At 42.2% G+C, this 26,452-nt stretch overlaps 2 protein-coding genes across 2 annotated transcripts in view; one reads left to right on the plus strand and one right to left on the minus strand.

Annotated features, from left to right (window-relative positions):
• LOC121166315 (hematopoietic prostaglandin D synthase-like) overlaps positions 1 to 16,635 on the plus strand; it is a 31,951-nt gene extending 15,316 nt beyond the window's left edge. Inside the window, exons 3-6 of the mRNA XM_040995454.1 lie at positions 4,439 to 4,531; positions 8,026 to 8,135; positions 14,315 to 14,413; positions 16,287 to 16,635. Of these exons, the coding sequence (XP_040851388.1) occupies positions 4,439 to 4,531; positions 8,026 to 8,135; positions 14,315 to 14,413; positions 16,287 to 16,451 (467 nt within the window). The 3' untranslated portion in view covers positions 16,452 to 16,635. The remainder of the gene's footprint in view (positions 1 to 4,438; positions 4,532 to 8,025; positions 8,136 to 14,314; positions 14,414 to 16,286) is intronic.
• A 2,414-nt stretch (positions 16,636 to 19,049) lies between these two features.
• Positions 19,050 to 26,248, minus strand: LOC121166316 (SWI/SNF-related matrix-associated actin-dependent regulator of chromatin subfamily A containing DEAD/H box 1-like). Its single transcript, XM_040995456.1, has 3 exons — positions 25,534 to 26,248; positions 24,874 to 24,983; positions 19,050 to 20,997 (listed from the first exon to the last, which is right to left on the minus strand). The coding sequence occupies exons 1-3, from the start codon at positions 25,683 to 25,685 to the stop codon at positions 20,936 to 20,938; spliced, it is 324 nt and encodes a 107-aa protein (XP_040851390.1). The 5' UTR covers positions 25,686 to 26,248; the 3' UTR covers positions 19,050 to 20,935.
• Between the last annotated feature and the right edge of the window lie 204 nt (positions 26,249 to 26,452).

Below are 26,452 nucleotides of genomic sequence, written 5' to 3' on the forward strand. Positions count from 1 at the left end.
ATGAAACTATTCTTAGTCTTGAGTTAACGTCTGCTCTTTTCTATTGCTTTTTGGCTCTCACGCCACATCTTTTTTTAAAGATTTACTTATTTTTATTGCAAAATCAGATATACAGACAGGAAGATCTTCTGTCCATTGATTCACTCCTCAAGCAGCTGCAATGGCTGGAGCTGAGCTGATCTGAAGCCAGAAACCTGGAGCCTCTTCCAGGCTTCCCAAGGCTTTGGGCCATCTTTGACTGCTTTCCCAGGCCACAAGTAGGAAGCTGGATGAGAAGAGGAGCTGTGGGATTAGAATTGATGCCCATATGGGATCCCAACATGTTCAAGGTGAGGAATTTAGCTGTTAGGCTACAATGCTGGGCCCCCTCTCCACATTGGATAGCTAGAGCCTTTTCTCCCATTTGATGGCTCAGCCATCCTTGTAGATGGCTACTGAGGTTTTTTTCCTTCTCCAGGAAAAGAGTGCCATGGCTCTTCAACCAATCCTCACCGACTGTGGTTTCCAAATCTCTCTGTCCTTTGGCTGCTATGCCCTGGGTATGCCCAGATTTTGAACATCTTTCTGCAACCCTGTCAGTGGCACCCCAAACCCTATGAGCTGTGTAACCTGGGTGATTTATAGAAGCACCTGCACCCTTATTTATAAAGTGAGATAGAAAGGTCTTCTTGTAAGTTCTAGACGATGAAACCAGCATGTGAAATACTGAGTACAATACCTGACACAAAGGAAACCCCCTGCAGCCCCGCAGAGTTGTTAGATAAGTTAGACAAGGAATTACCTCTTGTTCAGATGCCACCCCCATCCAAGTCAGCTCTGTTTGTGACTTATTTGTGCCCTGCATTGCCTCAGGTCCCTGGAACAGGGCTTGGCACAGTCTCTAGGTAAGTACTGTGAGACGCTTTAGTGTCTGGTGTGAACTGTGATTCATCTTAGCAGGTGTATGGCAGCCTTGAAGGAGAGGCACATGGTTGACTCTAGTAGTTGTGTGAGAGTCATGGCATCGCATGTGGTACTTTATTCTTTTCTCTCTTTCCCAAATATCTGCAAAGCCTAAAGCAAAGGCCTGATTGGGAAAATAGGGGTCATTCACATGATGAAGTAGTCCATTAATAAAACGATGGGCTTTCACTGATTTAGAAGTATTTTAAGAAGTTGCTTTTAAATATATAGAGAAACAAGATATTAAGTTGGTGGGTGGGAGTTTGGAGGAGGAATCCCAGTCTTTACAAAATTGTACCATAAAATTTAAAAATTCCAAATAAAAATTTAACAACAAAAAAAGAATGTACACCAGCAAAAGAGATGGTAAGTCGGCTATAATTATGTGGTAAATTATTTTTTTATTTTTCAATTTAGAATTTTCCTAAAATGCATTTTTGACACATTTTTGACACTATGTAATAGGTTTGAATAAGAAAATAATATAGAATTTAGCAGGTAAATAATAATAAAGTATTTGTCATGAATCTGTCATTTATTTCTGCAAAAATGCTTGTTACTGTATTATATGCTTACAACCAAGACTTTAGCTAAATTCCTTACTACAACTTAAATGTAAATCAAAGACTATAATCCTAAGACTAAGGTTTTTAAATAACTGGTATATGATTCCAACACTGTCTGGTGTCCTGGAGGACCAGGGTAGATGTGGGACAGACTAGGCTAGGTCTCAACCCCTACTGAGCCATGTGTGAGCCGTATGTGGGTATGGATGAGCCATGGCTGGGCTGAAATATCCAACAGCAAGAACCAGTTTGGGTTGAAGGCCAGTCAGGAAAAGCCACTGTTCCTGCTAGGACAGGAGGTGAACTGAGTAGGGCTGGCTCATGGACCCCCTGGTATGCGCAAAATCTGGCATTGGGAGGGGTTCTGATGGAGGAGCCTGGGCAACTCCTCTGGCAGGACACAGACCCAGCAGGTAAATGCAAGAAGCATGACAGGAAACAGCCCAGAAGAGGCCATGGAAAGTTACCCACTGGCATACATTTGGCATGGGTCGGGGGCAGACCAGGCTGAATCAGTTTTCATCATCCACTGGCAAACTGAGCACCAGAACAGAGTGTGGGTCGAGCCAGGTTTGGTCGTGACAAAAACCAGTGCACAATACGGAATGCCAAGGTGAGGTTGCCTGTACCGGATGTGACCACAGCACCCAACCAGCAAGCGTGAGAACCAGGAAGGGAGGGGGCAGAGCCGGCAGGGGAATATGGGAGGGTTCCCTTGCTGGACAGCTACTCCCACTGGAGAGCATGAGCTGGGATGGAGGCAGACCAGACTAAGCAGGGCTACAACACCTGTGTGCCTCATGTGGACTAGATCAGGGAAAAGCCAGGCTGGGCTGATTATTCCTACTGGTGCAATCTACAATTAGAGTGGGTGAGGGTTGTTGGGGCTTAGCAGCAGCATCAGCTGGCAGATGCTGGCACTGGGGGCTAATTCTGTCAAGTCAAACCACAGAACTACCTGGAGAGTGTATAATCTGGGAGTGGGAGAGACCTGGGAGGGAAATAGTGGGCTCTTCCCTCTTGGGTTACCACTCCCACAGGAGGGCACAAAAACTAGGATGGGGCTGGGGTGGCTAGACAGAGAGGCACCCACCAATATCCATGAGGGTTGGTTGGTGAGCTGGTTGGATGGAACCAAGTTTTAATACCCATCGACATGTACGAGAGCAGAAGGAGATGTGGGACAGACTGGACACATACTGGCAAACCAGGGTAGGGGGTGGGCCTGATGGGGGTTATTGTGGGTCGCTCTGACTGGGCTGCAGCTCCCACTGGTTTATGTGAGGGCCAAGTATGTGCTGGGCAGAACCAGGCTGGACTGCAACACCCATTGGTTCCAGTGGAAGACAGGGATGGAAACAGAACCAACCCAGCAATTGCAACCACCAGCTGATCAGGGCGATGGACGGTACTTGCTAGTACATACAAGAATCTGGTCTGAGAACACCTCAGACAAAGTTTCTTTGGGGATCTCCCCAATCGAAATGCCGGACTCAGAACCCTAACCAAGAAAAGACAGAGGACAGAACAAGTCAATCAACCACCTCAGCTATATGTTGGCAGCGAAATACTGGGCAAACGGAGACTCTAAGATGGACTGTGTCAATCAGTGGATTCTTCAACAACCTCATCGTGCTCGGAGTGGTGAGATTGGCAGTGATTCATAACTGGTGAACTATCAAAACCACTTGAGCAAGTATCTCAGAGCATGCCCCACATCCAGGACCTGGGGTGGGTGGGAGACTGGGTGGGGCTTCTCCCTCAATATCCCCCTTTACCTCAGATACATGAAGGAAACAATATGGAAATAATAGTCTTACCCACTTTCCTGTAGCCCTTGAACCTTTTTACCCTAATTAACTATGTAAAGATTGTCAAAAATATAATGAAAAAAATGAAAAAAAATAAAGAACTGGTAATATGATCTATGATTGGGACCAGAAAATTTGGCTTTTTTAAAGGTTTTTAATTAAAAAAAAAATTTAAGTAGGAAGTGTGTGAGATTATGTAATATATACCATCAATGTGACCCTATGTGTTATTTATTTTAAATTTTGCCTTCACTTTATTTGAAAGGCAGAGAGAGAGAGATAGGGTCAGCCATGGGAAGATTATTTGCTGGCTCACTCCCCGGATGACCACAGCATCTGGGGCTGAGCTAGATGGTAGCAAGGAGTCTCAGACTCAGTCCATGTCTCTCATGGAGCAAAGCAACTGATTAGGTCACCAGGGTACACGTTAGCAGGAAGTTGAAGCCAGAGTGGATCTCAACCCACACCCAGGAGCTATGAGTTGGTATTTGAGTCCCAAGTACTGTCTTAAATCCCATGCCAAGCTCCTTCCTGACCTCAAACTTGGATTTTAGAATGAATTCTGACTTAACTTCATCGCAGGTCTTCTAAAACTTTTACAGTGCATAAACTGTAAAGATTCCACTAGAAGCTGTAAACTGTTTCTTAAGGAGTAACTAGCTATGAGTTCTGTGACTTGTGCCTAGCACGATGGCTCAGCGGCTAAATCCTCATCTTGCACATGCCAGGATCCTAGTTCATGTTCTGGATGCTCCACTTCCCATCCACCTCTCTGCTTGTGGCCTGGGAAAGCACTAGAGGGTGACCCGAAAGCCTTGGGACCCTGCAACTGTGTCAGAGACCCGGAAGAAGCACGTGGCTCCTGGCTTTGGATTGGCTCAGTTCTGTCTGACCACTATGGCCTCCTAGGGAGTGAACCAGCAGATGGAAGATCTTTTTGTAACTCCTCTTTCTGGATCTTCTTTTCCAATAAAAAAACAAATTAAGAAAACGAAAAGAATTCTGTGACTTTAAAGCATACCCCTCCCCCGCCCCCGAAATTTCAGTAAAAATGTTAGTATCAAAGCTCTTGGTTTTATTGGGAAGTTGATTTTTTTTTTCCCCTAACTTTATTTTAAGGTATCCCATTTCACAAAATCCCCATTTTGGAAGTTGATGGAGTTGTCCTTCACCAGAGCTTGGCAATAGCAAGATACCTGGCCAAGAACACAGGTAATTCATGTATTGGCTTTAAGGTTTTTGATAAATGAAAAACACACACATATATGTGGCATTCACTATTTGTGATTGAATACTGTTGTACAAATGTAAATGGAATTAAAAGCTAAAGAAGTATAAATGCACCATTTTTATCGCTTTCCAGTTTAATGTTCCACGACTGCCTGATAAGCCAACATGTTTATTTTGTATTTGCCCTCTCAGCTCACACCTCCTTGCTCTTCAGGCCCTTTGGGGAGTGCAGAAATTGCTGGAGAGGTCTGTCTCATGCCAAACTTTTGTTCCTGTATTATATTATCAAAGAAGATTAATGAGTAGGAGACACATACGGTGGAGAAAAGCTGAAATTCCTTGGACTGTCAAAATCATGTCCTCCATCCTCGTCATGGGGGAGGAAGACCCCAGAATCTGTGGTTGCTTTATGTGGGTGTGGATTTCTGGATTGCAGGGGTAGCATCTGTATCCCATGGCATTGATGTGAAGTAAAGAAAAGGGCAGCCCAGGACTCACCTGCGCCTGACACCTTTCTTCCACCTGGTTCCATCTCCACCCTCTCTCTTCTCTCTTATCCCTCTCACAGTATTTCTGAATATAAAGCTACGTCAAAAGCTACTGTAGGTTCTTGCAAAGCTTCTTTCTGTCACATCCATCTGCAGGATCGCCAATTCTCCTATGCAGCTCACCATCACCATGATCTAAGTCATAACCTCATGGTTGTTATGGTTACACCAAAAATAAACTGGGCCATAAATACCAGTTTTTTTCTTTAAATCAAACAAAGTAACACATACTAAAGTACAGTAGTGTGTGCTAAACTAGCACATTTCCACAAGTACGGTGTTTGGCAATAAAGAACAAATGGAGATTACAATTGAATTGGTCTTTTACATAAAGCATGCCTATAATTGTGCATCAGTGTTTTTCAAAATTTAAGGACATCAGGATCAGTAAGAGGCTCATTGAAATACACATTACTCAAGCTCAATGTCAATTCCAAAAACTTGGATTCTGGGAGCCTCATGTGGGCATCTCGCTGTGAGCACCACGGGGTGGCAGTGTTCCAGACCAAGGCAAAAGGGCATGAGAACGAGAAGCTTTCCAGTGTGCAGCAGGAAGGAGGAGACACAAGAAACACCTAAGATCCCTTGGCTCTGACTGGCAGGGCTCGCCAGCAAGGCCTGATTTCTGAAGCAGAAATGCTGGGTCTGACCGCTACCTAGAAAGAAACACAGCTACAGTCGTGAGTTTAGGAAGCTGATTCTGATCATACTTGCACTAGCCCAACATTACTGCAGGGCAGCAGGCGAGGGTTCCTGGGAGTAGTCCAGATGACCTTGGCAAAGAAGAGGGGACAGAAAAATAAGAGTAAACCTGTGAATGTTGGATCAGTGTAGGGAGGACAGGACAGTAGTTGGCATTTGGACAGCAATTTTTGACCTTGAGAGAAGATAATTTTTTAAGCATTTATTGTATCTATTTGAAAGGCAGGATTAGAGGGAGGTAGGAGAGAAAGAGAGAGTTCTTCCATTCACTCATCAAATGGCCACATGGCTGCGGGTGGGTCAGGCTGAAGCCAGAAGTTTCATTTGGGTCTCCCACCTGGGTGCACGGGCCCACATCCTTGAGCCATCCTCTGCTGTTTTCCTGAGTGCATTAGCTGCTGGAAACGTGAAACATTAGGGCACACAAACAGTATCCAAAAGGAATGACAGCACTACAGGCCATGCTCAACTTGGAATACCACGCTGCTGACTCCAGCTGGGTCATTCGGCTTGATGTTGGTCTTCTCCAGTTGAACCTATGTGCCATGTGGGCAAAAAAATTATCATTTTTTATTCAACAATAATACAGCCCAGTTGGAGCTGACTCATTATTGGGGTTCAGTAACTGCTGAATTTAAAAAGGGAACTTTGGGTCCCAGCACTGGTAGCCTAGTGGCTAAAGTCCTTGCCTTGTATGAGCCAAGATCCCATGTAGGTGCTGATTCCTATCCCGGCTGCTCCACTTCCCATCCAGCTCCCTGCTTGTGGCCTGGGAAAGCAGTAGAGGCTGGCCCTTGGGGACCCTGCACCTGCACGGAAGACCTGAAAGAAGCTCCTGGCTCCTGGCTTTGGATTGGCTTAGCTCTGGCCATTGTGGCCACTTGGGGAGTGAACCAGCAGATAGAATAAATCTTTTAAAAAAAATGTTAAAGGAAGAATTGTTATAAGGTAGGGTGTTTGGATTTGTTGAAGAAAGCTTAGAAGCAAAAAAAAGTACTCACTCACACATATCCGAAAGGAGGCTGAGAGAAATGAGCCTACCTTTTTCGACTAAAAATATAGCCTGAGATTATCTACTTGAAAGGCAGAACTAAACGGATACAGAAGAGAAAGAGAGAAGTCTTCCATTCACCAAGCTTTGGTGTGGATGCCACAGCAGGGAGAAAGTGGGTGATGAGAACCTCCAACAGATTCTAAGGGACTGCGAGCTTTGAATGCTCCGGAGAAAACTGCACACCGTTTATGCAGGAACTCAAACTCCCTAGTGCATTTGTTCTGCTTTTTGCAGCTTTCACGAGGTAGAATGTATGCATAGTTCACTGTTGTCAGTATACAGTTGTCAATTTTTAGTGAATGTATGCAGTTGCACAGAAGTCATTTCTATGAGAGTGTTTTTGCATTGAATCGTTTTAAATAAAACAACGTGAGGAGCAGGACTTTGGCACAGAGGCTTAAGTCACCTCTTGAGAGACTACCACCCATGTGGGAGTACCTGGCTCAGGACCCAGCAGCTCCAGTCCCCTGCTAAGTCACTGTGGGGGAGAGGGGGTGTTGCGCCCAACCAGGTTGAGGATCTACTGCCCTAGTGAGAGACCGCGATGGAATTCTGAGTTCTTGGCTTCATCCTGGCCAGGCCTGGTTGTTGCAGAAATTTGGGGAATGAACCAATGGATGAAAGATCTCTCTCTCTCTCTCATTGTCTCATTGGGCCTCTCTAATAAAACAAAAATAAATTAAGCAAATACATTGAAACCCATGAGAAAATACTTAGAGCAATGATTTACGAGTAAAAAGAATGATTAAAAAAAGAGAAAAAGGAACCGCCAGCATTTTAAACTGTGAGTCTCTGAGTAGAAAATAAATGCTCAACAAAAATTATAAGGAAAGCAATTGAATACATTGTAGCTATGAGTTATTGCAATGTTGTTTGAATTGTCAAAAAATGGGAAAGAAACCTAATAAGGAAAATGAGTGGAAATCTGGTGTACTGAAAACGAAGAGCAAGGTGACATTTAGGTACCTGTGGTCGCTAACAAGGAAAATAAATAAGGAATTTTGCGACACGGTTAAGAACAGGTGTGAAGCTAATCTCCACTGATGACCATTTCATTTGTCTTTGACTTTTCCAACATAGAAACATTTTGCCTAAGAGAAGCAAACTTTGTGATATAGCAAATGAAATTCAGTGAGTTCGTGATCATAAAATGGCATCTCTGTGCTCCATAGATTTGGCTGGAAAAACAGAAATGGAACAATGTCAAGTTGATGCAATTGTGGACACACTGGATGATTTCATGTCACGTTTTCCTTGGGCAGAGAAGAATCAAGATAGAAAAGTAATGTGGTCACTTCGCTGTCACCGCTACCAATCACGTGTCGCTTGCCAGAAATTACGATAGGTGGTGCTAAGACACACTTTCTGGTGTTAAGTAATATCAATGTGTAGCTTTAAACCATCAAGTTATATTTAAATTTCAAAGGAAAGTATGCCTCTCACATTAACCCTCTGCTAAATGTAACCTTTTTCATGCTCTGGGATTTTTTTGGGGGGGGATTTATACTCTCCGTATTTCTCCAGGATGTATAAATATAGTTTTATTTGATTAACCAACTTAAGACAGTGTCTATGGACTTCTTGCAATGGCAATCATAATTCATCTCTTGAGGAAGATGTTGTGATGCAATGGGTTAAATCTCTGCCTGAGACACTGGCATCCCGTAGGTACACAGGTTCTAGCCCCAGCTGCTCCACTTCCAAGCCAGCTTCCTGCTAATATGTCTGGGAGAGTAGAGGAAATGGCCCAAGTTCTGTTATGCACCATGTACCAAACTCCATAATAGCCATTTGGGAGTGAGTTGGCAAACAGAAGATCTTGCTTCCCCTTTCCTGCTCCCTCTAATTCTAGCTTTCAAATAAATACACGCATCTCAAAAAAAAAAAAAAAAGTTACTAAACTAAATTGAACTAAAGGTTTAACCTCTTAGAATCATCTCTGAATCTCTTTCTCCAAGCTCCACATAAATTAAAACTGAAATGTTTAGGTTAGGTCAGGACTTACTGATTACATTAGTAGTCAGATGCAAATCTGTACAGAATTGTGTCCCACTTTGGTGTTTCCCTCCCTCTGGGGGATCTTCCACACTATCCAATGGCCAGCCATGATCTTCCCACAAGGTCAAAAGCAGCAGATCCTCTGTGACTGTTTCCTGGGGGGGATCTGGTTATCTCGGCTCTCCTTTTCAGGGCTTGCTTGGATTCCTGCACAGCTGCCGTCCTTGGCTTTCCCTCCACCGCTGTCCCTGCGCTGTTGTCTCTGCTGCTGGAGTTGATTCCTGGGTAATGCCCTCCTTCTTAGTTTACTGCACTGCTTCCCTGGAGCAGATCCTCTAGCACTCCAGTCACGGCAAGGAGGTAAGATGACGACAGATGCAGCGAATATGTTTGTCTTGCGAGTCAAGCAGCCTGAACTTGGTTCCATTGCCACCACTTGGGATGTGCTGTTGCTTTCCTGCTTCTTCACTGTCACCTTGGCTGCCTCTCTTACCATTTTCCCAGGCTCTTTTTTCTGTGTTCCATCCTGCTTTTATGAAGTCGTCCTCCAATAGCTTACTGATCAAAGGAAGCCAACGTTGGGGCTTTGCTGTTCTTACTTCATTTTGATAGTTGCTTTTCAGTTGTAGAATTCTGTGTTGAAAACAGCTCTTGCATCGTGCTTGGGAGGCATTATCTATGGTTATCTAGCTGTTATGAACTTTAAGCTGCTGTGATTAGTGACATTTTGAATGTGATATCGTTTTCCCCCTCCAAGGGTGGAACCTGGCCTTGGAGTTCTAAAATGGTACAGAGCTGTGTCTTGGCATGGCCGCGCCTTCCTCCATTCTGCTGTCGCCTTGCTAGGCCTCTTCAGTCAGGGTTGCTCACTGCTTCTTGGCTTGTGGACTAAGATCAAATGCAAGCAGAGAGTAGTAATCCTAATTCAAGAAAATATCTTTGAGGCATTTCACTTATGGTTTCTTTCCCCTTTATTTGCTTTGTCCCAGTATAATAGAATTTCTGTGGTCCATACAGTCATCCTTTCTTTTATATATATATATCCTTTCTTTTATACAAATATGTGTATATATATATAAGGATATATATATATAAGGATTATATATATCATATAATATAAGGATTATATATATATATAATCACAGTCAGATATACAGAGAGGAGGAGAGACAGACAGGAAGATCTTCCATCCATTGATTACTCCCCAAGTGCCCCAATCGTCAGAGCTGTGCTGTCCAAAGTCAGGAACCAGGAACCTCTTCTGGATCTCCCACACAGGTGCAGGGTCTGAAGGATTTTGGACCATCTTCGACTGCTTTCCCAGGCTACAAGCAGGGAGCTGGATGTGAAACGGGGCTACCGGGATTAGAACTGGTGCCTTATAGAATCCCGGTGTGTGAAAGGCAAGGACTCTAGCCACTAGGCTATCACGCCGGGCACTTTTCTGTTTTTTAAACACTACATTCAGAAAGAATTCTCCAACTTCATAAACTTTTGTCTCAGATTTTAAGTGCCTAATATTGTGTTTTAAAATTCGTAGGCGTTCTTTATGATAGTGTTGTGTGTCTTCAATGGAGTCTTATTTGTATCACATGAACATAATATCCTCTATTTGCCTAGAATATGTTTGAGAAATTGCGTTTGTACCCTAGCTGGTGTTTCTTCTGGGAGAGATCCATTTTTAATAATCTATGAAAAAGATGAAAAGCAGGGAATTTTAAGAGATTACTCAAAACTCTCAGCAGGGCGTTATGGATTTGGGGGATCTTGAGGCGCTGTGAGGGACACTCCCTAAGAGCATGGTCGTCAGGCATCCTGATGGTGGTGGTTTCTGGAGAAGACTAATTTTCAGCCCAGATCCAGGGGCCCGGCTGCCTGTGTCCCAGAGGCACGCAGGAAGGAGAGGCCCATGAGGCTCATAGTGAGCAGGTAGCAGGCAGGTGTTCACAGAATCCTCTCCTGAGGCACATCTGGCGTGCGTGATGTCCTCCTGCCCAGGGACCATCTGTAAGCGTTTCATCCTGCAGTGCACTGCGAGGAATGAAGTGGGGCCGTTGTCTGTGTGAAGTTGAGGAGAAACCTCACCATTGTAGCTCTCCACCCATCTTTGTCCTCTGCCCTGGCCTGTAACCCCAAGCTGAGCTCTGCCCTGTCATTGCCCAACTCTTGGGGAATCTCTTGGTGTGGACCAGGGTTAGTTCTCAGCATCCCTTTGCAGGTGCCATGCAGATGCCTGCTTTAAAACGTCAAATTTTGCTTCCTTTTGTCTCCTCTCCCGCCTGCTCCATGTGGGTTGTGGGTTATGTGTGTGTAAAGGCATTACTGTGGTTTTACGATAGAAACAGTTGCCATCCTCTTTCTCCAGGATCCTAAATGAGCCGTTTTGATCTATCCCAGTGCTAGCCTCCTATATGGTTCTCACTGCAACCTCTGTTTCTGAAGGTGTTTACCTGTTGGTTGTTGAGGTCCCCTAGGAGGCTATGTCGGCCAGGCCGGGTTCCAACCTGCCCTGTTCAGCTGGTGCACCCTCCCCTACCCAGCATATTGCATTTCACGAGGTTAGGCATCAATTTGTTGAAAGTCTGATTGGACAGCTGCTTATCACTCGCCAGGCACAAACCCTGTCTCCCTGGCCCCTTTAGCGTGGATTGCCACGCTCAGCCCACCCTGGCCTCCTCTGAGAGAAGGGCTGCTTCTGGACAGGCTGACTTTTCAGATGAAGAAGTAGAGAGAGAGGTTCCAGAGTCACTCCAAGTCACAGCAGTGACGGACAGCCGGGCTCCAGCACCCAGAGCCCCATCAGCTCTGTCCTGAGGGCTTGCTTGTCTGACTCCCTCCCAGAGCACCACCCAGGGATGCAACTGTTGCTGTCCCGAGTTGCCAGAGGAAAACAGAGAGGCATGTTGTGTAAAATGCTTGGCTCAAGCTGTCAAGCCAGCAAATGCTACCCAAGGAATTTCCATCCGTGTTCTTAGCTGCCCGGGTGTAGTGCTCAATGCCAGCAGCTGTTCAAAACAGCTGTGCATGCATATCTATGTGCCAGGGCCTAGGGCCAAAGGCCGTGGCACAGAACAGCAAGTGGTATTTTATTGATTCACCTAAGCACATCTATTTGAAATACTTTGTTTTATTAGGACCCGCAGGTCTGAATAGAAATATTTCGAGATAAAAGTATTTATATATGCCGACTTGATAAAAACATCAAGTTTGTGCTTGTGGGAGACACACACTCACACACACACACACACACACACACACACACATACACTTGCACCTACCAGGACAAGGCCTTTTATTTATTTTAAAAATTATTTTTTATTGGAAAGGCAGATTTACACAGAGAGAAGGAGAGACAGAGAGAAAGATCTCCTGTCTGCTGGTTCACTCCCCAAATAGCTGCAACGGCTGGAGCTGAGCAGATCCAAAGCCAGGAGCCAGGAGCCAGGAGCTTCTTCCAGGTCTCCTACACGGGTGCAGGGTCCCAAGGCTCTGGGCCAACCTTGACTACTTTCCCAGGCCACAAGCAGGGAGCTGGATGGGAAATGGAGCAGCCGGGACATGAACCAACACCCATATGGGAATGCTGGCACTTGCAAGGGGAAAGTTAGCCAATTAAAGAAGAGCTTAGCTATGATAAAGAAGGATAGAGATGCACTGGGGCCCCAGAGTGAGCCTGCCAGCTCTAGATGCCATTGGGTTTATCCCTTGCTTTTTTCTGAGCTCCTACTTAGAGTTGCAACTCTCTGTCTCTAAACGAGTGTTAGGACAGATCTGTTTTGAAGGATGTTGGAGGAACTGAATGATAGCAGATAAAATTATAGCTAGGGAACAAATGTTCAATACATTCCAGCTGTTATCATTAATACGGTTCTGACATAAAGCTCTGTGATAACTGATTTTCTTTAGACATGTCAGCTGTGGCTTCTCTCATTTACATATTCATTTCTGGAGACAAATAGATGCCTACTCCTCATTTTCCAAACAGTGTCTATAGATTTTTGTGTCACGTGCCAATGACTCCACTCAGGGACAATGTGTCACCTTCTCAATCTGCTTTGCTCCGCTGCTCCGTTTTCCACCTTTCTGTGGCCAGGGCTCCCGCTGCCACAGCGGCCAGGGCTGCAGCAAAGTGCTCTCAGAACGTTGGCAAAGAAACACAGTGCCTTTCTGTTAGAATGCCTTGGCATACTACCTCCCAAACCATCTCACAGGTCATTAGACATACAAGTGCATGAACAAAACATAGGAAGCGATAACATGTTACAGAAACATTGTTGATAACCACGGATTATTTAATTAACACCTGGCCAGCAGTGTAAAACGAATAGTGTCACAGGTGTAATTCCTCCCATAATCTCGCTGTAGTTAGTTACACTGCTGCCACCTTGTGGTCAAGTTAAAAATTTCAAAGCCAAATACCGAGAAATAAGGAGAACGGAAAAAATATTCTTGGTGCTATATGTGCTTTACAAATCTACCAAATGTACAGGAATTACAAATGTTTCAGTGCTTGTTGCTGCAAAGTTCTAGTTACAACTTAAAAGGTTGATAGCAAATAGGTCTCTGGACTTTGGTCAATCTAACATTCCTTGCACTTGCCACTCGTTTTCCCTTGGTTATTTGGTGTATGTGAGTTGAGTTTCATCACATGAAGAGCAGAGTATGAATTGAGAATGGTGGGATTGACATAAATCCTATGGCTCTCCCCAGATGGCTCCCATGGCCAGAGAGAAAGCAAGAATTCTATCCTGGTCTGCTATGTGAGTGGAGAAGTGATTCCCAATGGTATTACGAGGGAGCTGGACAGGAAACAGAGGAGCTGAATGGACACTCTGAGATGCTGTGCCAGTGTCTGAGCTGAGGCTTGGTGTGCTGCACCATCAATGGTGGCCTCATTATTTTGTTTATGTAATTTTGATGGATGTTTTTTAAACTGAGTTTTTCTAGGGCCCGGCGAGATAGCGCAGTGGTTAAGTCCTCACCTCGCATGCACTGGGATCCCATATGGGTGCCGTTTCTAATCCCGGTGGACCCGTTTCCCATCCAGCTCCCTGCCTGTGGCCTGGGAAAGCAGTGGAGGACAGCCCAAAGGTTTGGGACCCTGCACCAGCATGGGAGACACAGAAGAAGCTTCTGGCTCCTGGCTTCAGATCAGCTCAGCTCTGGCTGTTGAGACCATTTGGGGAGTGAATCATCAGACAGAAGATCTTCCTCTCTGTCTCCCCTTCACTTTATCAATCTGCATTTCAGATAAAAATAAAAAATCTTGTTTTTAAAAGATGGATGACTAGCACCTACAGATAAACAGATCAACATCCCTAATGTCATCAGTTTTAAAACTGTAAAAACTTTTCTGCATTTATGAACTCACGTGGAAGAATAAAGATGAAGAAATATACCTGCTCTGCAAATCACATGGCTTATCTTTCTTCTCATTAAAGTGATCTTTTCTCTCTTTCCCAGAATCAGGTGTTTCAAGAGCTGCTCACGGGTGAAGCACCTCACCTTCTGCAAGATCTGGACACATATTTAGGAGAAAAAGAGTGGTTCATTGGTAACTCCGTGAGTATTTTATATCGTAGAAAATAGAAGTAAATATGCAGATACATATTTAAATGAAAACATAGACAAAAAAAAAAAAAGCTTAAGAAAAAACACTTGTAGGGGCCAGTGTTGTAGGTCAAGCCACCGCTTGAAGTGCTGGCATCTCATACAGAAGCACCAATTTGGATTCTTCAGGGTCTGCTTGCAGTCCTGCTGCCTGCTAAGGAACCTGGGAAACCAGCAGACGGCCCAAGTACCACACCCATGTGGCAGATCTGGGTGGATTCCCTGGCTCCTAACTTCAGCAGGCCTCAGACCTAACTGTTTAGGAATTATGCAGATGTGATTGATTAAAAACCACAATCTTCAGTTAGGGGAAGGGAGATAAAGACTTAAGATAAGTAAAGTTAATATGGCATTCCTGAATCTGACTTAGAGGTAACAGTCTAAATTCATCTGTCCTTTTTCCTAGCTAAGACAACCAAAGGATTGTGTGGCTCTTTTCTTGAAACCACGACCAAACCGCAAGCACCCACATTCGGCTCGCTGCCGTATGAAGGAGATTCTTGCCAAAATGGCTTTTTCTCTGTTTGGCACAATGTAAAGACCAGGTGGGGATGCCCTGGCCATTGTCCAAACTGGAGTCATAGCCAAAGGATTCGGAAGCCCAGTTCTGTTGACTTGCATTTGGGCAAAGACAGAACAATTTAACTTGCAGCAGGAACATTAACCACAATGGACAGAATAAACGAGAAGCAGAGTGTAACACAACTACTGCCAGAGTTTATTTTTTAAGAATTGATTTATTTTTTAAATTCAAAGGCAGAGTTATAGACCAGAGAGTCTATATATATATGTAGAGAGAGAGAGAGAATTTCATCTGCAGATGCATTCCCCAGATAAATGCAATGACTGGAGCAGAGCCAGTCCAAAGCCGGGAGCCTGGAGTCTCCTCCAGGACTCCCGAGTGGGTTCAGGGCCCAAGGACTCAGAGCATCATGAACTATATGTTTTCATTCTAGAAATACATTTTTTCCTTATTAAAATTTATTTTTAAAAGATTTTACTGGAAAGGCAGGTTTGCAGAGACAGAGATAAAGATCTTCCACCTGCTTTTTCACTCCCCAAATGGCTGTAATGCCGGAGCTGAGCTGATACAAAGCTGGAAGCCAGGAGCTTCTTCTGGGTCTCCCACGTGGGTGCAGGGTCCATCCTCAACTGCTTTCCCAAGCCACAGCAGGGAGTTGGATGGGAAGCGGAACAGCCAGGACATGAACTGATACCCATATGGGATACTAGTGCTTAGAAGGTCAAGATTTAGCCATTGAGTCGTTGTGCTGGGCCTCTATATTTATTTTCTTTAACAAAGAGGAGAGAGGTTTTCCGTCCTTTGGTTCATTCCAAAAGTGGCCACAACAGCCAGAGCTAAGCTTACCTGAAGCCAGAAAGCAAGAGCCTCTTCCAGGTTTCCCACATGGATATAGGCTCACAAGCATTTGGGCCATCATTAGCTGCTTTCCCAGGCCATAAGCAGAGAGCTGGATAGGAGGTGGAGCATCCAGGACACAAACTGCTGCCCATAGCGATGCTAGTGCCACAGAGCTCAGGATGAGCCTGCTGAGCCATGATATCGGCTTGCTAGGAATACATTCTTTTCTGTTGATCATCTGCCTAGAAAAACACCTTATATCTTAAGGTGTTAATAGCAACTACTGGCTTTTGAGGGATGTTACCTGTAATTTTCCAAATTTCTATCATAACATTCTGCTTTTGTAATAACAAAAATTGTGAATTTAAAAAATGTCTTTTAGATTGAAGGAACTGTAATTTTGAAATGCTGCTAGTTTATGCATTAATCAAGAGGCTTTTGTTTTTTCCCTCTGTAAACCAGGTCACTTGGGCAGATTTCTACTGGGATATATGCAGTACCACTCTTTTACTCTTGAAACCTGACTTGCTGGACATGCATCCGAGGCTGGAAACCTTACGAAAGAGAGTGCAAGCCCTTCCTTCCATTGCTAATTGGATTCAGCAGAGACCCCAGACCAGATTCTAGCTGGGATGTGCTGCCTCCACAGCATCTCTCAGGCCAGACTCACCTGTCCTGCCAATTCAGCAAACAATCCACACTTCCGACCTCCAACACGCCTCTGGCTTCTGCTATGCTGTTTTCCTGCTTTTAACACATATGCATTAAGTTTCTAGTATTTCTATATATGCTTAATAAAATTTCTTTAGAATATTTTCATGGCATTTATAATTGAGGAAAACTAGTTTACAATATAGGTAGATGGCATGTTACCCTGGTTCTAATATGCATGAATTTAATTCTCCCCCAATTAAGTATAAACTTTGCACACTAGTAGCCTTTAAGCACTGGTTGGAGTCCTGGCTGGTCTGATTCTGCTGCATGCTAATGGCCCGGATGTTTGGACCCCAGCCACCCATGTGGAAGACCCAAATGCAGTTCCAGGCTCCAGGATGTGGCTGTTTGGGAGTCAGCCAGCACTTTTCCTCCTCTTCTTTCAAATGCATAAATTCCTCTTTACAAAAGAAAAGAAAGAACTAACTTTGACATTTTAATACTGCTGCAGTTCAAAAGGCAATAGATCTGCAGGTAGGGAACTTGAATAAAAGTGACCATACATAAATGAGCAAGTTGGCTGTGACAAAAAAAAAGGGGGGGGGGAGGGGCAGCACTGGGAGCCTACTGGCTGAAGTCCTTGCCTTACATCTGCCAGGAGCCCCATGTGGGTGTAGGGGCCCACGAACATGAGCCATCCCCCACTGCTTTCTGAGTCTATAAGCAGGAAGCTGCACATGAGTGGAGCAGCTGGAACGAGGACCAGCTCCTATATGAGATGCCAGCAACACAAGTGAAGGATTATCATGTTGAGGCACCACGAAGGCCCATTCCCGATGTTTTAAGATCGTTTGTACAGTTATAACTTGAAGGCACATTTTTGGTCCCATTCTACTGTGTGCAAAACAAGAACCAAGCATGGCAACAAGTCATTTAAACGGAATTTTCCAAATAACACCCCTCCCCCAAATATAAACCACTAACAATAAATAGCAAAGTTAGGCTTGATATTAGAAATGTTTAAGTATTTCTTGTCATAGAAACAGATGGGGTGCAAAAGAATGAGAAAAGGCACCCAGGTGTGCTGTTACTGTAGGTGCTCCTTTCCACTCAACAACCCTGTGAAATTGGGGAAAATGCTAAATACTTTATACAAACCACTAAGGATTACATCCTAGAAACAACGTATTTCACAAGCACCCTCCTTTGGATCAAACTTTCAAACTAAAGGCTGCTGATAAAATGATAGGGATGAGGGCCTGGCACAGCAGCCTAGCTGCTAAAGTCCTCACCTTGCACATGCCAGGATCCCATAGGGGCTCCAGTTCTAATCCTGGCCCAAAGCTTTGGTATCCTGCACCTGTGTGGGAGACCCGGAAGAGGCTCCTGGCTTCGAATCACTGCAGGTCTGGCCACTGTGGTCACTTGGGGAGTAAATCATTGGACAGAAGATCTTTCTCTCTCCTGACTCTGCAATAAAAATAACTCTTTAAAAAAGAAGAATGATCGGGACACGCACTGCAGTGCAGGGGGAGCTGCTGCTTGCCATGGCCAGACATCAGAGGGCCAGTCCGAATCCTGGACACTGCTTCTGATCCAGCTTCCTGCCTTGGAAGGCAGTGGAGGATGGCCAGTTACTTGGGCCTCTGTCACAGGAGACATGGACAGAACTCCTGGCTCCCAGCCCTGGTGTTGTGGGTGTTAAAAAGAAAGACTGAAGATCATTTTCCTTTCAAAAAAAGTATCTTTAGGAGTAAATAAAAGTGAACCAATCGCTTTTTCATTCCCCTTATGTCATCAATACATTATATAGGAAAGAATGTTACATTTAACAAAGAAATTCCAATTGTATTGTAGATAATACAAGTAACTTTTCCTCCTCTTCATACATGGCTATTTCATCCACATTATTATATTTCTAATTCTTAATGAGTGTACAATTTAATAAATGTAATGAATACAATGTTTATTCAAAAATATGAAAACTCAACACAATCTATGTGCTTAAAATCATAAATCAAACATAAAACACAAAGCACTTTATAAGGCATGTTAATTTCAGCATCATCTTTAGGGCACCATTTTCACAGAACAAACATTCTACTACTCCACCCTTCTCCCCAATTAAACATTTCCTTGTTTGGAGAGGAAGACAAAGGGTAAGGTTCCATCAGGGAAAGCTGAACTGTGTAATTACCTTCAGAAGGGAAAAAAAGAAAAACATCTTGGGAATAAGAAGCAGAAGCAGCAATTCCTTTATTCTATGGATTGCTTAAGTTTCAGCCTAAAAGTTACACAGAAACCAAACTTCTGGATGTTTTTGTTCTCTCAAAAATACAGGAAAACCAAATACTAGGAACAATAAAAATATTTCAGCATAAATATGTATTGGCATAAAGTTACAAGTACGTAAAACACCCGAAAGCATGGCTTCTCCCCTGGTGTGATCTGCTTTAGGAACTATAAAGCTCCTCGGCGGGTAACATTATTTCAACATATGGTTGCTCATCTTTCTTGATAACTGAGACATTTAAAAACATTAGCCGAATGAAGTGACAGTTGAGAATCGTCCTTGATAAATCCCGATTTATTGATCAACAGATAATATTAAGCACATAAGACGATAGCATTTGTGCTCAATATTATATATTTCAAGGGTAAGGTGACAGAGGGTTGCAAACTGTTTGTGAAAATACAACTTATAATCACAAATATTTTTATTAAGCCTAAGACACAATAGAGCATTACAGGGAGAAGCCAACTACATTTCATTTGAAATAAAATTGCAGATGTAGCAACAACAACAACAAAAGAATCAGTCTACCAATGAAAACACAGAAATACAGAAAAATTATGAGGAATCTATTGTCTGATTTTTAAAAGGTAATATTTAACAATTTGACTAAGGGACACAGGTACGGTGATGCAAGAAGAGGTAGTATTAACATTTTCAAATTTCTTTTAGCCCTATGACACTGAGACATATTCAGTGTGTTCAACATAACTTGAAGTTTGGGAAGTATACTGAGTCACGAGCTTGTAAGAGCTTGTAATAGCTGAAGGACCACTTTAAGAGTTTTATTCATGTTCTAAGTCCAGAGAGTTCTACTACCTAGCATCTTAGCAAGTTAGGATGCCTTGGAAAGTATGGTCTCCAATAATTAACAAGTCTCTGATTTATAAATAAGTTTATTTATAACAATATTTACATAATAAAAACAAAACACATGAAACTCACAAGTTATACAAAGAATGTATAATAAAACAGCATTATAGCCCCGACAGGCAAATTTTTAAAGAAAGATTTTAATAAAAAGTTAAGTATCAAATAGACAACTTTACTTCTAAATTTCACTATGTCACCCACACTGAATTGGAATTAAACAATGGCTCTCTCTTCAGGCGGTCCTGTAGTTAAAATTCTGGAAACTGGTAAATTATATTTTGATAAGAGTTTAAGGTAATATAACCTATTTCCATGCAGTTCCTAATGCTGCCTTAACATGATGTCACATCCAGTTTGCTTTGAAGTGAAATAGCTTTAAAGTTAGTTTGTTCTGCCAAGACAGAAAAATGTCACCAACATTTCGTTGATGTGTGGGGATGTGGCAGGAAGGAGCCAGTGTTCAGAGAGGAAGAGAACTGGAGCAGAAGTGACTGGGCAACAGTTTTTAAGAGAAGCAAAAGCCAGGAGAGGGAAATCAATGAAAACATGCACAAGAAGAGGCAGGTTAAGAAGCACCATTAGTGCAGGAGGGAAACAAACAGAAAGAATTAATTCACGGAACAAGAGGAGGGCTTTAGTTACTATTCACCAGAAAACAACTTAGTGCCTTAACCAAACAAATCTGTCTGAACCGACGTATTTGAGAGGACCTGGGGGATGCTAGTGTATGGAATGCCACGTTGAAATTCAGGTTGAGTTCTTGCTGACATTGGTGAACATCTGCTTCAAATAGCAACAAAATGAAAGCGGTATCATCTATACAGCTGTGTTCTTTAAACTAACATAATAAAACAAGACCTCAAATGACACAAGCAAAAACAAGACATAAGCATTGTCAAATAAGGCACATGTAAAAATCTACACACATTATCCAGTGAAAGACAATATATATATATTTGGAGGTAGAAATAATTACAAAAATACTGACATTTCTAAAGCATTAGCATATTTGTTACAAACAATCACCAACTAATCCCCATTCAGAAAACTGCTTTGTAAAATGATTCTTCCACATCTTCAGGACTACATATTTGTGGCTTTTTACGAAATCTCATGTGTGAGCATCTGGAGAGTTGTTAGTGGCAAGAAAGTTGTCCATACTATGAGAAATGCAATATGGAAACTATAAAAAGGTATAAATGTTCATAAACCCCATGGTCATCATAATGTAAATGTCCTTGAGGGCACCAAGTTGATATTTCCTTATCAAATAGGCATCGGTAGTTGTAATTCACAGGCCCATTGATGTCTTTAGTAATGTGGCTATATCTGCTGGCATACTCCCTTCATCACCTGCAGGTCAGAAAGTGCAAGAGAAGTTTAATTTAAAAAAAAAGCAAAAAAAAAGCTTATTTCTTGCAATATGCATCATCTTTTTTTTTCCTGATGGCAAATCCCTACTCGTCTCTGAAGGCCCAGTCTGGTTCAGCAACCTTCCCAAACCCCTACAATCTCAGGGCTGCTCACTCTGCACTCTCACTCATATTTCAGCATACCAATCTTAGGTTATGGCTCTGACATTATATTTAGATATAGATCTATAACAAAACATATTATAGATACTTCAGGTAATAATCTAATTCATATACTACATAGTATTTACTTCTTCCACTTGCAAACTGAAACATCTTTTAAACAAATTGAGCAGGGAAAATAGACACCGAAGCCCCCAAATCCTACCAAATCCCCCCACATTTGATTTTCTTGCACTTATCTAAAACTGTAAGGTAGGGGTGGGTGCTGCTTAGTAGTGGGTAAAGCACAGCTGGTGATGCAGGCATCCCATATGGGAGCTAATCTGTGTCCTTATTTCCCCACTTTTGATCTAGCTCCCTGCTAATAATGGCCTAGGAAATGCAGGGAAAAATGCCCAAGCCCTTGGGCCCTTGCACCCATGTGGGAGACCCAGAAAAAGCTCCTGACTCCACTTCAGATCAGCTGAGCTCTGGCCTCTGTGACCATTTGGGGAGTGAACCAGTGTATGGAAGATCACTTCTGTTTTGTCTTGCCCTCTCTCTGTAATTCTTTCAAAATATATAAGTAAATCTTTCAAAAACAAAAACATAAGTTTTTGAAGAACTTTAAGAGATGCAGAGAAAACTAGAGAAGAAATTCAGGCATAATCTGACCCAGATCTAATCTATACAACAAAAATTTTGCACTCTGCATGCCAGCCACAGAGTAAATTCACCACTGCAATTCACCTTCCATCCCGTGTCTGCTCAAGTTTTAATTGAGACATTAGTACCTAGACATTTCAGTTTTTTGTAATATTCTTTGGTATAAATTACCCTGTGTAACTGTGGCTAATTACTGTATTAACTGAGGCTACTGCTAGGAGAGATACAGAGAAAGATGAAAAAAAAAAAAAGGGAGGAGAATCTTCTAAGTTTAAAGGCAGTAAAAACAAAATGCAACAAAATAAAACATAAGAACTTCAACTCTCTATCACTTTCACATGAACAGTGACTGGAAATATATGTGAAAAACCATTAACATTATGGCAAAGACAAAAACAGAGGAAGATTTAAATGAAAAGTAAAAAGAAAGTGCGTACACACACATATACACACAGCACACCATTCCTACTCCAACAAATTTTAAGAAATTTAGGAGAAAAGCAGATGGAAGAAAACTGATGTAATAGAAAAAGTAAAAGTTTCGTCTGCAGGAGGAAGTGCAAGGGACAGCCTAGCCAGAATCTGTCCCTAACGCTGAGCAAACGGGTACTACGAAACATATGAAGGACAAAACAGGGTGAAGAGGCATCATAAACGTGGCTCAAGAGAAGCAACTATTTACTGCAGAGCTACAAAGCTCAAGGTTTAGCCTATGGGGAATTGGAATCTGATTTAGGATAACAGAGAAGGGTAAGGATGAGCAGAGGTAGGGAGAATTTACTGTTGAATATAACCACAGTCTTCAGTGCCTGCACTTCTCCACCCTGGGAATGTGGTGGTCAGGTGGCTCCTTCCCATCTTCTCCCATCACGAGAGACTGAGGCACACCTTCTGAGGAAATGCACCAGTCCAGTGAGAAAGACTAATCAAAAAGTGGGGAGTCTGACAATCACTTGGCTCTCTCAATAATTAAATGTCACAGTCATATTTAAAATTTGATTATTAGGATAAAATCCATATCTGGGCATTTGTAGCACTCTCAAAAGTGAATTTAATTAGTTTGTAATTCTATTTCATGGGAATTTATAATTTTCATTATCTTAAATTTTGTATATTAGTGCTAGGGGTTTTCTAAAAGTTCATGTAGGGCCCTGCACGATAGCTCAACTAGTTAATCCTCCACCTCTGAGTGCCAGAATCCCATATGGGCATCAGTTTGTATCCTGGCTGCTCCATTTCTAATCTAGTTCCCTGCTTGTGGCCTGGGAAAGCAGCAGAGGGTGGCCCAGAGCCTTGAGACTCTGCACCCATGTGGGATACTCGGAGAAAACTGGTTTCAGATTGGCAGAATCCCAATCATTGTGGCCAGTTGGGCAGTGAACTCGTAGAGGGAAGATCTTCCTCTCCTCTTTGTAAATATACCTTAGCACTAAAAATGTTCACAAAAAGTGAAGAAAACTATGTATGGACTTACGCAACAAGATAAACATATCTTTTAATTGCATTTTCCCAAAGTTTTCAACTCTCATACATTTTATTTCTTTATTTATTTTAAAAGATTTATTTATTTTTCATTACAAAGTCAGATATACAGAGAGGAGGAGAGACAGAGAGGAAGGTCTTCCATCCGGTGATTCACTCCCCAAGTGAGCGCAACGGCTGGTACTGCGCCGATCTGAAGCTGGGAACCAGGAACCTCTTCCAGGTCTCCCATATGGGTGTAGGGTCCCAAGGCTTTGGGCTGTCCTCGATTGCTTTCCCAAGCCACAAGCAGGGAGCTGGATGGGAAGTGGAGCTGTCGAGATTAGAACCGGCGCCCATATGGGATCCTGGCGTGTTCAAGGCGAGGCGTTTAGCCGCTAGGCCCCACCGCCAGGCCCTGTCATACATTTTAAATTTTAAACTATGGTAGAGAAACGATGGACAGAGAAAAGATCTTCCACATGCAAATTCATTCCCAAATAGCAGGACAGCCAGGGCTTATTCTAGCCCAGACCCAAGAGCCAGGAACTGAATCCAGGTCTCCCATGTGGTTGACCAGCACCTGCAACCTCCCAGGCCATTCTTTAGGAGAAAGCTAGAATTGCAAACAGGATCGACCAACATTAGGATCCAGGCACTGCGAAGTGGGATGAGGGCATTCTGAGTGGCAATCTAACCACTGTATCAAATGCAGACCCCAAGAGAAATATAATTTATTGAGGGCTCCTTCAGGATCTAGTGGCTTTAATCCAAAAAGTGAACATTATCACATTAAAACTAAAGTTATAAATGCTTTGATTGCAACTTAATACATAAATTCAACCTTAATAAATTCTCATATTTACAAGTCAAAATTAAATTAACATAAATATTAGGACTGTTTTTAATAAAGCTAATTATCTCATCAAATACATTATGCCATGTACTTTTAAATCTCGAGTTCATAGATTTTATGGTATGCGCATTATAATATTATGGGGGCCGATGCTGTGGTATATTAAGTAAAACTACTGCCTGCAGGCCGAAATCCCACACAGGTGACGGTTCAAGTCCTGGCTTTTCTAATTCTGATCCAGCTTTCTGTTACTGCGCTGGGAAAGTAGAGGAAGATGGCCTAAGTCCTTGGTGCTTGCACCCATGTGGGAGACCCAGAAGGAGCTCCTGGTTCCTAGTTTCCAAAGTGATCCAGATCTGGTCACTGTAGCTATTCCTTAACTCTGCCTTTCAAATCAATCAATCAATCAACCAATCACTCAATCACATAAAATTATAACATTGTGAATAAAACTACAGTCCTAACCTTAATCTTATTTCTTAAGTATTCTGGCAAGAGATGAAAGGGCTGTGATTTTTAAAAATCAAAGTGCTTGTGCTTGTTATCAATTCTAACAAAAATGGATCTTACTGTGTTACTGTGACATTAAGTATGCTCACTTTTCTTTCTTGTTATCGCTAAAGTGCGTAATATTTAAATTTGCTGGTCACCTCTGTTATCCTCTCAAGATGGCTGACTGGACGCATGGTCATGTAATAAAAAGACTAACGTTGCAGCTTACAAATAACTTACCTTCATCTACTGTGGTCATATCTTGTTCAAGTTTCAATTTTTGCTGGTTAATTTTTAGCATGGATTCCTCAATTGTCCCTTGACTTATTAATTTTATAACTAGTACTTCTCTAAAAAGTAAATGATATTTGTGCATTGGTTATTAAACAAAAAGTAATCTGGATAATTGTACACTATATTTCAGAGTCCAACAAGAATAACTCATAAATTACAAAAATGTTATTTCTGATAATTTAACTTTTATACAAACTTTCTTAATGGTTCAAGAGAACAAGATCTTTGTACTCTGTAACAAGCAGTGCTGTGTTCACACAGACATTACATTTTCAAAAGAAACCTGCTTATCACGCCCTGCAAAATAATGCTGTACAGAACAGAACAGTAAAGTACCACATTCAATACCGATAAATATTTGTTCCATAGTGAATTTATGGATGTCTTTCAAAAATACAGTATACCATTCCATGATGAAGACACAGATTATCTGCTGTTTACAGATCAAACTATAATGGCGTTCACTTAGTAAGGGTGGTAAGCAATTAGTACTCATATTTTGATGAAAAATAAAAACCAAGGCATGATAACCAACATACTATCTTCTAACAGTCTATATCACTTAAACTAACATCTGATTAAAAAAATTAAACTGAAAGCACTTACTTAGTTTGGCCTACTCTGTGGCATCTATCCTCTGCTTGTTTGTCATTGTAAGGATTGCAATCAATGTCATGAAGTATAACAACATTTGCGGAAGTCAGATTTATTCCCAATCCACCAGCTTTTGTTGACAGCAAAAATACAAAGATATCCATATCGGTGTTAAACTCATCGATTAGATGAATCCTAGAAAACAAACATGTAACGTCAAATTTTACTAAAAACTATATAATTTGATAAAAATTGAAAGCAATCACCGCATATAAAAACAAGTAAGCCATTACAGCCTACATATTCATGGCGTTAGTATTTCTTACTGTGGCGTTGATGCCCGAAGTCTTCCTAATTTATGTGCCTTTCCTATACTACTACTCGCCCTATCAAATAGTTAGGCTACTCAGACTTAATTACTTCCTTAAAGGCTATTTTGCCTTTTGTTTAATGGCTTCTAGTTGATCAAAATTCTGCATAAAGCTTTTCAATCTACAGTATTTGTTGAAGTCTAAGCTATTACTGGCAGACAATACACCTAATGAACTCAAGGTCCTGGTGTGCAAGGCGATGCCCACGCTCTGAAGGGCTCAGCTTTACAACTTTGTCCTGTGTATGGGGGTGGGGAGGGGATCATTTTGGCTGCCAGAAACAAATCAAGATACATAATGTCCTTTAAACACTAATTTTTTTCTTTCCTGCTTTGTAAATATGTTCTTTTTGTATTTTTGAAATTAGAAACAAAAAGCTGAATTTACTTATCCTGTAAAATAATCTGGATTAGAAATAAAGCACCTTACACTAAAGGAAAAATTCTCATAACTATTTCATAATATATTTGTATTGTTCAATTTAGAAAAAGTGAGAAGAAATTTAAGGTAATGACGTTGACACTGAAAGAAAGAAAATTCTATCCAATGATTTATACATT

This window comes from Ochotona curzoniae, unplaced genomic scaffold (genome assembly GCF_017591425.1).
Source record: "Ochotona curzoniae isolate NIBS_2020 unplaced genomic scaffold, NIBS_Ocur_1.0 patch122, whole genome shotgun sequence".
Lineage (NCBI taxonomy): Eukaryota > Metazoa > Chordata > Mammalia > Lagomorpha > Ochotonidae > Ochotona > Ochotona curzoniae.